General features: G+C 37.0%; 1 protein-coding gene across 50 annotated transcripts in view; it reads right to left on the bottom strand.

Annotated features, from left to right (window-relative positions):
* The window catches only part of NEB (nebulin), a 203,584-nt gene that overhangs the window by 92,674 nt on the left and 96,765 nt on the right, over nucleotides 1-14,145 (bottom strand). For all 50 annotated transcript variants that reach the window (XM_069577531.1, XM_069577536.1, XM_069577533.1 and 47 more), the window contains exons 72-82: nucleotides 11,534-11,641; nucleotides 10,122-10,433; nucleotides 8,882-9,085; nucleotides 8,324-8,428; nucleotides 7,256-7,363; nucleotides 5,420-5,731; nucleotides 3,789-3,992; nucleotides 2,309-2,413; nucleotides 2,068-2,175; nucleotides 1,395-1,706; nucleotides 352-555 (exon numbers count right to left, since the gene is read on the bottom strand). In XM_069577531.1, the coding sequence (XP_069433632.1) occupies nucleotides 352-555; nucleotides 1,395-1,706; nucleotides 2,068-2,175; nucleotides 2,309-2,413; nucleotides 3,789-3,992; nucleotides 5,420-5,731; nucleotides 7,256-7,363; nucleotides 8,324-8,428; nucleotides 8,882-9,085; nucleotides 10,122-10,433; nucleotides 11,534-11,641 (2,082 nt within the window). The remainder of the gene's footprint in view (nucleotides 1-351; nucleotides 556-1,394; nucleotides 1,707-2,067; nucleotides 2,176-2,308; nucleotides 2,414-3,788; nucleotides 3,993-5,419; nucleotides 5,732-7,255; nucleotides 7,364-8,323; nucleotides 8,429-8,881; nucleotides 9,086-10,121; nucleotides 10,434-11,533; nucleotides 11,642-14,145) is intronic.

Raw genomic sequence — 14,145 nt, 5'->3', positions numbered from 1 at the left:
CCATTTAGCCCTGTTTCTCTGGAGGACCCTGACTAATGCAGTATTCTACCGTTTAATGTGGAGCATTATGCCATACGTTTTGTAACAGGTATTTGCTTTCCTGCAGTGTCGCATAGTGACAGTTTTCATGGTAGTGCTTCCAAATTTGTGTGTGAGATAGTGGACAGGCACACTGGCGTTTGTCACAGCTCTACTTGGCACGTGCCTTCACTAAACTAACCAAGAGACTCTTAGAGTTGCTCCCATCACTTTAGGTCTTTGCAGAGATACAATCCATTTGCTCCACTGGGGTGGCATCTTCCGAAGAGAAAGCCCCACAAGAGGACAGCCTGAAAGTACGATGGTTCCTACCTCACTCATTTGCAGAGAATTGGCTTTTGCCAGGACGACATCTGGTGTGTCGACAATGGAAGTAAATGTCAAGGCTTCTGGGCGTGTCCTGTAGCGTTTTTCATTGATCAGGTCTTGAGCATTCTTCACCCTGTTCATTTCCACTGAGTCTTCTGGCATCCAGCCGATGCCACGCAACCACTCCAGGTCTGATTTGTACACATTCTACAGAGACATTAGATACAAAAATTGTTCCAAGTGTTAGACACAGGATCCCTGAATTGAAAAGTAAGTTCATGGGGTTGAGGGGTTCATAAGCACAAGAGATGGTGGTTCTAAAAAAAGTAGGACCTGAGATTTTACATGACTCAGGGGTTTCAATATCCAGAGTAATTTTTCAATTTTCAATATCCATAAGAAAATAATTTTTTTCAAAATAAGGGCTTTATTTATTCATTCATTTAGCCACACGGCATGTGGATCTTCCCCAACCAGTGGATCAAACCTTTGTCTGCACTGGTAGCACAGAGTTTCAACCAGGGAAATCCATGTTAAAGAATAATTTTTTATGCTAGGCATGAATAGGAATAAAATGGTAATATTGCTAAATTTCATGATGATTCAATATTACAAAGAAATCATATAACTGAAAAAATTTAAAGATATTTTGTTGAATCTCATTCCATTTTCATCCCATAATAACTGACCCAAGGAAACTCTGTTCAGTGTTTTGGATATAGTACAATAGTGGCAGTTATTTGTTTTAATATTCAGATAATTTATGTTAATCTAAAATATATTTTCATTGCCAGACAGTACAAAGGATGTAAAAAAAATAATCTGGAATCTAGGCTAGGGAAAAAGGATATGACCTAAGCAGAGTTCTTTATCTAAGATTCTTTGATTCCCATAATGTAACTCCTAAACAGAGGTTTTAACAATGTGAATGGTGCCCCCTGAGGTGGTGCAGTGAACAACTCATGGGTCACTCCACAGAGGCACTGTCTACAATTAACAAATCTATGCCCTCCCATTCCGCCTTTCCCGAAGTTCACATTACTTACATCACTCTGCAGGTCATAGGCCTTCCTGGCTTGGATAATGTCGTTTTGATCAGGTAAGCATGTCCAGTGATGCAGGTAATTTCGATAATCAATGTCACTGACCAGAATCTGACATTTCTTGGCCTGCAAGATGCCTAACATGTCCACTGGGCTACTGAACTTGGTTTTCCACTTCTGGAACTCCTTCTTGTACTCCCTTTCACTTTGAATCTTCCCTGCATTCATGGCACACATAATCTTAGGGTCGTCTTCAACACTCCGGGCTCCAATGTGGTGGCCTTTTTGTTTCTCATATGCTTCTTTGTATTTGTACTAAAACATGAGACATATAGGTTTAGAAGCCCGACTTTAATACAATATGCATGCTGGCAATCACAGACAATAATGGAAACCCACAAGAAATGGACAAGAGTTTTACATTGCAAATATTTCGATATCTCTGAACAATTTTAAACTAATGTTTTGTGCTATCATAAAGGTAACTATAATCATATATCTTCACTGCTGAAAACTTTTTATGCAGCAACTGTGACTACAATTTCAAAATGTGTTTTTCTTCTCTGGGACAGCAAAAGGAAACAACAAGAGGAAGCAATTACCAAGTGTGGCCCACCAGCTGCACTACAGTTGCTCAGCAAGGTGAGCCCAAGGGGGTTAGACAGACAGCACTTACGTCACTGGCAATGTCCCTTGAGGCCTTGGCGCTTTTGATGGAAATAGCATCAGCTCTCAGATCATAGTCCTTCATCTTTGATTCATCCCATCCCTTGGTGTAAAGTTTCTAGGTGGAGAATAATATACAACAGAAAAAGAAAGGTGTTGTAGAAAGTTAATAGGCCAGTTCTAGTAAGGAAGGTGGTAACAGGATTTTAACTTGTTCTAAAGGCTGAAACAACAATGAGGAAATCTCTTACATGGCTGATATTGGCAGAATTGCTCTTGGCCAGCAAGATTTCCGGGGTGTCTGGCATCACATGGATGGAGGTTTTGTCAGCATCCCAGGCTTCCGTATATAAATGCTAGGGGGGAAGTAAGGTAAACCTCTTTGTTAAAGCCAATACCTTGTAGTTATTATCAAATTTATTTCATTTAGCTATAAGATAACCTTTTAAAGTTTATTTGGAGGTGAGGGAAGCAAAAGGGGAGAGAGAAAGTCATGGCCATGTTTAAACAGACACACAACAGTTTTATAGCCAATGGAAAACAACATCACAATCTCAATGATTAATTCTTTTTATTCTGTGACTCTCAGGCTTACTCACAGAACCTTCAAGGATGGAGCTTGGCTATAGAACTATGATATAGTAGAAATCCCTAGATTTCAGACACAATCCCAAGGTCAAACCCAGTTCCTCTATGTCTAAGCTGAGTGATCTTGAGAAAGGTACGTAAGGCCTCACACTTGTCATTTTTTTGAGGGGGGAGGATAATCATACCTAATTAAAGTTTTTTAAAAAACTTTTTGCTTGTCTCTTTCTTTTAGCTGAGGTGAAATTGGTATTTAACTTTACTGAATATTTTTTTTGGAGATTAACCATAACATATGTATAGTGCCAGAGTCATGAAAGGAACTCAACAAATTTTATGATGTTTCCTATTGTTATTTTCATGGTGGGTGCTCTGTTGATGAGTATGGTATAGAACAGGCTTTCTGGAGTTTTAATACCCCAAACTTTGCAGTTTGCTATCTGAGAGCCAATTTTGTACTCTGCACTGAGCACACAATTTCATTGCCCTGATATTTGGAAGACATTCAGGGAGGTGTGGGAGAATTCAGAAAAGTTCAATTCAACTTCAAATGTTCATATTAAGGGCCTACCTACTGGATGAAGAAATTAGCCCAATATCAATAAGCAGACTGCCAGAATTCTGGAGGAAAGAAGCAATCATCTATTTTGTGTAATAAAACTGAAAGCAGCAGTAACAGCTCACTTTCCAAAGTGGGATTTCCACAAGCAACTAATTTGAGGCATGCACTGACACTGCCATGCACAGCGTTTCTCAGACTTCTGAACAAAATGTGAAACAGCTAAATGTTTTTTACAAGATGGATAAAGAGACACCAATGGCTTGAGTCAGCTCTGCTGAGGAGAATGTGCAGAGAAAAGTACTGCATTTGTGGACGTCTCCAGGTCACTGCTCAGAAGAATGTGTGCTTTACCCCCAGAGAACTTGTTTTAGGGCATGCTTCCCCATGCACACAGAAACGTGGGGTCAGGGTTAAGAAGAGCATGCAGGTCCAGCTAGGATTCGAGCTTTGTTGAAGGCCTGCATCAGAATCAGGCCCATCACCTACCTCTCCTTTCTCTGGAAACCCTCCAGGATATTTCTCACTTTATGAGCCCAGGATAAGGAAGGTATGACTCAGGCAACTGGCCACAGCTGAAGACTCACCTTGCTCATGTTCAGGGCATTATTCTTTGCCAGAACAATCTCTGGGGTGTCTGTAATGCTTGTGAACTTGAGCTGGACTGCAGGCTGGCGGTACTTCCTTTCACTCAGGATTTCTCCGGCTCTCTTCACATTCTCAACCCCCACAGAGCCAATGGGCACCCACCCAATGCCTCTTAGCCACTCAAGATCAGCCTTGTAAATAGCCTGAAAATGAAATAATGTCAAATATTTGTAGAAATTACCTCCACAACCTGATGTTTCATTCTGAAAAGACACAGCACTACTTTACTTTGGTGTAGAACATCGAGTTCAACACTTTGTCCCTGAAGGTAGTCAATTCCTGCTGTTTTAAAGACCTATAAAGTCTCCAATAGTACGTGATTTCATTGATACAAAACCACCTTAAGAAAATTTCTGCCTGCCTCCCAATACAAAGTGTTTATTCTCTGATTTGATTGCCTATACCTGTCTGTATGGGAATAATTTTCTGTTAGAATACAATTTCTTCCTATCTCTTTGAGCAGTGGCCTTCGCAGCCTTTGTGCAACATAAAGAAAGGATGAACACTACTGCATGTTGAATCAATGTGTTTTCTGGGGACAACAAAAAAGGGATCATTTTTCACATGATTCTATACTCATGCTTCTAAACCAAGGAGCATATATATTTTTACTTTTATTTAGCTTATCCTCATCTCCTTTCTTGTGTTGTAGTTCAAGCAAAAAAATATATTTTGTCCTGCTTTCACATTTCTTTTTTAAATTTAAATAATTGGCTGATGAAGAATTTTTCTTATAAGTAACAGTTACAGTTCTTTTTGTTTTTATGGCTTTTGGGGAAACTATTTTTTTAAATGCCACTTCTTTTATCATTCTCTCAAAAGTGACTACTTATCAGAGCCTGATCAAGAAAAAAGGAGCTACTATACCAATAAGGTAGTATTTGAGTCCCAAGGACAATCTATAAACTTTAATGCATAAAATTAGCTACAAGGGTATATTGTACAATGTTAGGAATAAAGCCAACATTTTACAATAACTATAAATGGAGCATGTTTTAAAATTGTGAACCATGGTATTGTGCACCTGTAACATATAATACACAATCCACTTCAGTAAAAAGCCTATATATATATTAGTACCTCACAGATTTAGTTTTTTCCCCTGATACTCTAATTTTATTTTTAATTTTTAAAAACTAAAGTATAGTTGATTTATAATGTTGTGTTAGTTTCAGGTATACAGCAGTGATTCAGTTATATAACTGAATATATATATATATATATATATATATTCTTTTTTAGACTCTTTTCCATTTTCGGTTATTATGAGATAATATAGCTCCTTGTGCTATATAGTATGGCCTTGCTGTTCATCTATTTTATGTAGAGTGTATCTGTTAGTCCCCAGCTTCTAATTTATCCTTTCCCTTCCTTAGTTTAATACTTTTGATAACCATTTTCCAATTTGATTGTTTTCTTCTGAAACCAATGTATATAATTTTACGCTTTTCATGATATTGTCCTGAGAAGTTTTCCGCAGGTTTCACAAGACTGCCAAAAGATTTCATGGCACACGAAAAAGTTAGAATCCCTTCTTGAAACCTTGCTGAAGAGTAGCAAATCCACTCACATCACTCTGAAGGTCATAAGCCTTCCGAGCCTGAATGACGTCATTCTGATCAGGCAGACAGATCCACTCGTGAAGCAGATTCTTGTAGTCTATGTCGCTTACAAGGATCTGGCACTTCTTGGCCTGAACCAAACCCATCATGTCCACTGGGCTGCTGAACTTGGTCTTCCACTTCTCAAAGTCTTTCTTGTACTCCCGGTCACTCTGGAGCTTGGTTGCATGGATGGACCACATCATCTTGGGATCATCCTTAATATTTCGGGCCCCAATGTGGTGGCCAAGCTGTTTGCGGTAGCCTTCCTTGTACTTGTACTGAAGAAAAGAATAGAGATATAAGTCTAATGATTGGGACATCTTATTTATATCATAGTTCATAGTTTCATAGATGTATTATTTCTTTTGATTTTCCCCACCACTAATGTGAGAGAAAAAGATTAATATTATATCAACTCAATTTTATAGAACAGAAACTGAAGTCTCCACGAGTCAAGTGATTTGTTCAAGGTCACACCCTAAGCCGGTGGCAGGGCTAAGACTGAAACGGAGAGCTTCTGATGCCTAATATTTTTCCCGTCAACTAAACGATCCTGTCTCACTTACATTTGCTTAACAAGTAAGGCAAAAATATTTTGTGCAATTTAAAAGAGAATCTACTTAAAGATGTGACTTTTTCTGAAAAAAGTTTTGATATTATGAATGTTGTAGAATACTTTCCTTGTAATTAGAATTTATAGTAAATTCCACAGTCAAGCATATGAGCTGTGCTTAGAAAGTTTCATCAGGAAATACCTCTTTTATTTGCCTGTCGAGGTCATTGAACTTTTAACCACGAGAAAGTAAATGCCTTGGGTTAACACTCTATTTTTTAAAAGTTTACTCAAAAATAACACTTTATAGTCCATTTTACCATGAGATGGTCATAGTGTGGGCTTCTCCAGCTTAGTAGCCTGAAATAGTTTTGATAAAGGAAGAAATGAACCGTATGTCTAAGGTCTGGGACACTTCCAGAAGGAAAGTCCGGATTTGAATCCTAAGGAGCCCTGGTACAGCATGAGCGTACTGGACACCCTCAGGAGATGTTTCTCATGAGATGTGAAGGACTAGAAAGGAGAGAAAAGTGGGTGCTGAGTAAGAGCTTTGCTTTCTTCTCAACTTGCTCTTGTGTCCAGTTATGAGCATCTTGGTCAACAAAGGATTAAAGAAAATTCTAAAATGAACCGATAATTAACATTTTCTCTTAGTGTGAGAATAAATGGACAGTAGTAGGAAAGAGTTCACACTCATATTAGCTGATTTACATGTGCTATCAATGTCTTTCACAAAAACGTTTTTTCTTTATTACAAACATCTGGGTTATCACCTGCTCAACTTCTGAGGCTCAAAAATAGAAACGAAATCACCAGTCCAGGTTCAATACAGGATGCTTGGGGCTGGTGCACTGGGATGACCTGGAGGGATGGTACGGGGAGGGAGGGGGGTTCAGGATGGGGAACGTGCGTATGCCCGTGGCAGATTCATGTTGATGTGTGGCAGGACCAATACAATATTGTACAGTAAAAATAAATTTTAAAAAAAGAACCTGGGTGGGGAAATAGGAGCCCATTTTTAGTGGTCATAAAATACTTGTTTTTAAAGAGTGTAACTCCATCTTTGCAGATTAATGTGTATTGAACATAGTATCTTTTGTTTTCTTTTTCATTTGCAACTTTGTACATGGGGGAATCATTAAAGGAGACTGGGACTTTCAGGCTAAATTTCTGGCAAAAAAAGCTGTAAAAGCTGCCATTTGTAAACATCTTTGAGTAAGAAATGCATCTTCCAAAAATATCAACTTACATCACTAGCAATCTCTCTTGATGCCTTGGCTGCTTGGATTGGAATGGCATCCAAACGCAAGTCATAACCTTCCTTCTTGGACTCTTCCAAAGCAAGTTTATAGAGTTTCTGTAGAAAAGAGAATTAATCCATCAGTGCTCCTTTTGTTAAAAAAAATGAAGCTATTTATTATTAAGCTTTATCTGTCCTCATTTAAACTACAGAAACAGATCCACAAAGTTAAGTATTAGTATGGGTTTGTAGAAAACTACGTTTCATAGGTGCTCAAGGATTTTAAGGGACATGGTTTAAACTTTGATATTTTATTGATTAGCAAATCACAAAAGTTTTTAGGGAGGAATCAGTATCTGGTTGCTAAAATTCTCTTTTGCCAAACAAGCACATGTAAAAAAAAATCCCAACTGTTTATTATCACAATTTTAATATAAAAGAAAGGCCATCTTAATGACAAAGAAGGAGAAAAACAAGTATGGTTGTTTCTAAATTAAATATATTTGCATTTGACAACTCAATGTGGTGTTCTTGTTTTTTTCCATTTTTGCCATGGATTATCATCACAGACTATGATCCATCTGTAGATTTGGGTTTCAAAATCACCACTCTAATGAAAATGTTGGTTCTGAAAGATACATAGGAAAATGCTTGCAAATAACATTAAATGGTAACCAGAACACAATGAAGCAGCAAAAGAAAGCACAGTACAGCAGCTCACTGCGTCCTATACCCAGTGTCGACCTGCTAAACAGTTACTGGATAAATTAATGACTTGATGACCACACTGCCCTTAGGGGTGTACAAGGCTTTAGTAGTATAATCCCTTTTGGGATACTTCTCCATAAGCATTTCATTCCATGATGTCATCTTCATAAAAGGCTGGTCTACTTTGTGGACCCACCACAAAGCCCAAAATTGAATCAAGAAAATTATTTCTTGAATCAAAGGAGAATTATCTGTTTTAGTGACAATATTGGCTTGCAGTGTATACAGTAAACTGGTTAAAACATTTCACCAAGGAAACTGTTACAGTTTTTGCCTCTCTCTTCATGATAAGATCTGTAGGTTACTCACATCACTGTAGTTGATTCGGTTGAGCTTGGCTAGCATGATTTCTGGTGTATCAGGCATGACATGGATTGTTTTCTTGTCATTGTCCCAGGCTTCAGTATATAAGCGCTATGAAAAAAAAAAGATGAGAAAAATTATTTTGGAGTTCACATTTTTTTGATTATGTGCCAGTTATCTCTCCTTTGTACAAAGTAGAAATAAAACTAACAAAGTTGCATAAATTCCTACTTTTCAAGTAGATAAATTACTATTTCCAAAAAAATTTAGCTTACTATTTCATTGACCCAGTTTTTATTCTTTCTTATGAAAACTTTTTTTAACAGTGCTAAAATGTAGGATTGGGTTGAAGTTTTTAATACCTGTAATTGTGAAATACTTGCAGCACATGGTATTTTTAACAGCTTAATATCCTGAAGTATTACTAAGTATGGTGTTATAATGGGAAAATCACTTTTAAAGGTATAAATCCTACAGGAATCTTTAAAATGTAGTAACGTGTCAGAATTTTTACTTTGTTCTATGGTAAATTCCTATACTTGATGCTGAGGAGTGAAGACTCACCTTACTCATGTTTATAGCATTGTTCTTTGCCAGCACCTGCTCTGGGGAATCAGTTACGCTGGTAAATTTCAGTGTATCTGGACGCTGGCGGTAGATGTTGTCACTCAGTATCTCTCCGGCCCGCTTGGCTTTAACTACGTCGAAGGAGCCAATTGGAACCCAGCCAATGCCTTTCAACCATTCAAGGTCTGACTTATATAAATTCTGCAAATCAAGCAACAAGTAACACAGTTATGATAATAATTAGTTTTTTCAGATTCAGAGTCACAAAATGGATCATACTGTGAGATAAACACAAAAAGCACTGAACAGGTAAAGCTGCCATCTCAATTAATCACTCATTCATAAGCCTTATTGACTCCTGAGTACATTTTTCCTAAGCATTGCTTGGCATAGAGGATTGTACTAGGAACAACAAAAGATCTTTCTAAAAAGTAAAGACACTGTCCTGCCCTTGAGGGTATTAAAAGATGTTCACTTAAGAGCAGAGTTTCTTTAGCTTTGAAAAAGGTGTTCTAATAGCCCCTCAAAAGACCATATACTTAGACCAACACTGAAAGCACTGCAGTAACAAAAATTCTTACCTTTCTTTTTTTAAGGAAAAGAGTTGAAATTCAATTATGGTCATGAGTTTCAACAAACAGCAATGTTAAGTTTTGCATATCACACTCTTGATGTGCATTTTAATTGAAATATAATTGACCTATATCAGTTTTAGGTACATGAGATCATGATTCAACGTGTGTGTATATTGCAAAATGATCATCTCAACATGTCAAGTTAAGATCCATCACTACACATACCTACACTTTTTTTCCCTCATGGGAAATTTTTAATAAACTCTTACTTTTATTTTCATCTTCAAAATCACAAAATATAAAGTATGTAATGGGGTACTATAGAGAGAATATACATTTCCTAATTACTGGCTTTCTTTTACTCTCAATAGGGCATGCTAACTGTATTATTAGTGCGCTCAGTCACTCAGTCATGTCCAACTCTTTGTGACTCTATAGACTGTAGCTCCTCTGCCCATGGAATTTCCCAGGCAAGAATACTGGAGTGGGTTTCCATTTCCTCCTCTAGGGGATCTTCCCAACCTAGGGAGCAAACTTGCGTCTCTGTGTCTCCTGCATTAGCAAGCAGATTCTTTACCACTGCACCACCTGGGAAGCCCAGTATTATTATTGCACTATTATTATTAACACTAGGATCCAGAAGCAGCATCGGGAATACTCACATCACTCTGGAGGTCATAAGCTTTCCGAGCATGGATGATGTCATTCTGGTCGGGCAGGCAGGTCCACTCATGCAGAGGATGTTTATAGTCCACATCACTAACCAAAGTCTGACATTTCTTGGCCAAAACAATACCAAGCATGTCCACTGGACTGCTGAACCTGGTCTTGTATTTTTCAAAATCTTTCTTGTACTCACGGTCACTCTGCATTTTGGCAACGTGGACAGACCACATCATCTTGGGGTCATCATGTATCGCTCGGGCACCAATATGGTGACCCAACTGCTTACGATAAGCTTCTTTGTATTTGTACTGAAAGAGAGAACCCAGTAAACAAGGAGAAAGCATCAAGGGCTGGCCCCTGCTGCTCTCTCTGTGGTGACGCTTTTCTACAAAATCCTCAGGACTTCTGGGGAGTTTCATCAAACCAGCTACTGTGATGCTCCACGTTGGGGCATGCTTTCTCTTAAAAAAGAAGATGTGGTACTCATTTCACCTCCACAGAATAACTAACTCCACAGTGATTCATTTATATTATGCTAGCAAATGTATGTTTTAACCACAAAAACATGTGATAGAAAAGTGAACATTGAAAGAATAAGCTTCAGTTATAGTGACAGCAGTTTCTCAGAAGTCAGTCATGTGGGCAGACCAAACTGAGAACATATTGGAGGGATGTGTTTATAATGGCTCATTAATTTTCTTCTTTTAAGGCATTCTGCATAATAATTGGCAAGGAGTAGTTTTAAAATGGGCAATTCTTGTTGGTAATGAGCATAGCGTTTCAGTTTTGTAAAATGAAAAAGTTTTGAAAGTCTGTTGCACAACAGTGTGAATATACTTATGGACTATATACTGAAAGTGGTAAATGGTTATTCAATTTTATTATGATTTAAAAGAAAAACCTACCAAAAAGGACAATTTTGCTACTCTTGGATTAATATTTAAGTTGTACAGGAACCTCACATATTCATTTTTAGGGTAAAGGAATATTGATTTTTGTGGACCCCACAGCAAAGAAATATTTAACATTTTTGCTATTTTATGTCCTTTCTCAAGTCAAGGGGAAGAACTCAGTTAAAGCTGTTTCTTTCCTGGCATCTTTGCCTTGAGTGTAGCCTGAGGAGAGCTCATGAGATTTTATGAGTAGCTCAACATATGCCCACTTAACTTTGCTCAAGGTACTCCGTCTTACTAAGCAAGGACCAAAAGAGCATCAGAGGAACCACAACCCACTGTATCTCTGTGAAACTCGCACAGGTGGCTGACTGTCTCAAAGCCTCAATTTATTTGACTATGTAATGAAGGCAGTTGGGTGATAACTAGAGACTCAGCTGTGTTCCAAGAGTGTGATTCCCTATGCAGGTGGCTGGGCTGTTGGTAACAGAGGTAAGCACGTGATCAGCTCTTACATCACTCGCAATCTCCCGGGAGGCCTTGGCAGCCACGATAGGAATGGCGTCACTTCTTAAGTCATATCCTTCTTTCTTGGCTTCTTCCATGGCCTGGCGATAGAGGTTCTGAGGAAGGAAGTAGTAACTTTTAGACACAGTGCTCACTTTCACTCTAAAAATATATTAATATTTCCATCAAAGGAAGACTACTTTTGTTTTTTTAAAATTAATTTTAATTGGAGGATAATTGCTTTTACAATATTGTGATGAAAAGAAGACTACTTTTGGATACAGAACAAAAACTAGTATGTTCAGCCTTAAATAAAAAAAAATTTTTTTTAAAGATCGCTTTCTTTTCTTACTTACACAGTGTGCAAGTTATTTGTTGAAATTGAAATTTTACTTTCAGCAGGTTTAACTCCTTCAAATTTTACTCATTAAGTTAGTAACTCTGAAATCTGCTTGAATTTGCTCAGCATTTGTTCTTTTCATGAAATTCCCAAAAATGTCTGTTTATTTAACTGCAAATTTGAATTAGGATCAATTTTACCAGCAGAGAATATGATATAATAACAACACGACCACCATGAGCAGGTACCTGTATTCTAACAGTGCTAAACTAAGGATCATCCATTGTTTCTGAATATCTCTGTTAATACTATTTGCTCTCTATTCATTTTGTTGATTGCTGGCAATTGCTAGCAGACAGAGGGGTAGCAAGAACCAGGGATTGATGAGTCAAAAGGACAAAACTGATCAAATTATAATAATTTCTTTATGAATTGGCAAAATACCCACTGTTCAGTTTCTGTGGCAAGACAGACATACACAGAAGTTAGAATATAGGTATTCCAATGGGCACACAGCTTGAGAACCACTGCATTAAGTCATCTCTACCAGCAGTTTTCAGTCTTTTACCTGTGAACCATTACAAGAATTTAATTCTTAATTAGTAATAATTTTTAAATAACTTTTAGAGTTTGAGAAGGATGTAATTGAATGTTTTTAATGTGGATTATTAATGTGTGACAATTCGCATTCTCTTATGTTGCAACTTTTTACAAGGAAAAGCTAAATGGACAAGAATAAATTTAATGTATTTGAGATGAAATCCCAAGGGAGGGCATTTGTTCTTAAAAATTTCTAGAAATGTTTGTTTTGTAACTAGAGAGTCAAATACTCTTATACTTTATAGTTTTCCTTTGAACAATAAATTCTCAAGTTTGCCCTTATGTATAAGCGGGAAAAAATGTGCTTGAATCATTCTGTGGCTTCAGGCCAAACATTTTGTTCTTTCAACACTGGAAAAAGAGGCAGGGCTTCAAAGAAAACACTTTTAGTGTCATCAAGGCTACATTTTAAAGAATGTCTAGTAAGTTTGAATATTCCAAGAGAACTAGAACAGGTAAGTGTGAGTTTAAGAGAAAAAAAAAGAAGATATGGTTGCTTTATTTTATTTTGTTTACTAAGTATGACGTGAAGGTATCATTGGTAACGGGTTGAGAAGAAATTCACGTGGGCCATTCTAAAATCTAATCTTCAAAGATGGTCTTTAGGGAATTAACATAATTATGCAATTTCAAAGAAATAAATCCAGCTGAAAATCTAAGAAGTAAAAAAAATAGCCTAATTTCCGCTCAGCAGTCTGAAAAGAAAAAAAAGAAAGAAATCCTACTTCATCTGACCTAATTTTAACAAAAGGGAGAGGCTTAAAAGCATCATTACCCCTTGGCATAGAAACTAACAGCATCTGTCTGGGCTGAGGCAGAACATCTGGGAAAAACTAATCTAACAGAGAAGCTCTGTGGCCAAGAGAAAAATTGTTCATTCAAAAATGACTGAAGCCAAGGTCAGTCAGATACTCATGATCAGGCTTGTCTTTGGGCCTTTTTATAATGCTAGACAAAAGGGAGCTTACTCCTCTCCATTTTACTTGTCATGCCTCTTCTTCAGGGCTACATGATGATAGGAAAAGGTAATTAACAGGAGTAAAATAATGAATGTGGTCAGGAATTGAAAATGAGTACTTAAAATTTCCAGTGTTCTCAAACTAAAGGGAACTCCACCCTCTTTTTTTTTTTTTTTTGAATGAAGATACACAGAAGCATGTAAGAAATCACCATTCATCTCGAATGAACCAGATAATTCTTGACCTTTATGAGAACAACTGGGTAAGAAACTGTTTCCTATTCTGCAAAGATATGTGATGACAAATTTAGTGGGGCTAGAGAGAGTATGTTAAAAAAATGTCTTTTGGTCTAATTGTTCTCACAGTTTTGAGATGGATGAATTTAAGAATTCTTATTTCAGTTTTTGTAAATAAACTGTGGTTATTTTGAGCATAAATCAAATAAACAGGCTATTTTAAGCATATATTAAATAAATCTAATTTTCATGGTGACTTGAGTGTAAAGGGAAGAAATTAGTTTATTAAGCAGTTATTATGTGCCAGGCTCCACCCAGGACATACTACACATAAAAATTCTTCAATAGCCATTTTTATTTCATTTTACAGATAAGATGACTAAAGGAAAACTCACTGAACAAATTTTGAAGCAAGTACTAACCTGATAAACAGCAGTAATTATTTTTTAAATTAAAATCACAATATGATTTAATCATTAATAGTT

This window comes from Ovis canadensis, chromosome 2, assembly GCF_042477335.2.
Source record: "Ovis canadensis isolate MfBH-ARS-UI-01 breed Bighorn chromosome 2, ARS-UI_OviCan_v2, whole genome shotgun sequence".
Taxonomy (NCBI): Eukaryota; Metazoa; Chordata; class Mammalia; order Artiodactyla; family Bovidae; genus Ovis; species Ovis canadensis.
The sequence above is the reverse complement of the archived record's forward strand: the minus strand, read 5'-3'. Positions and strand labels throughout refer to the sequence as shown.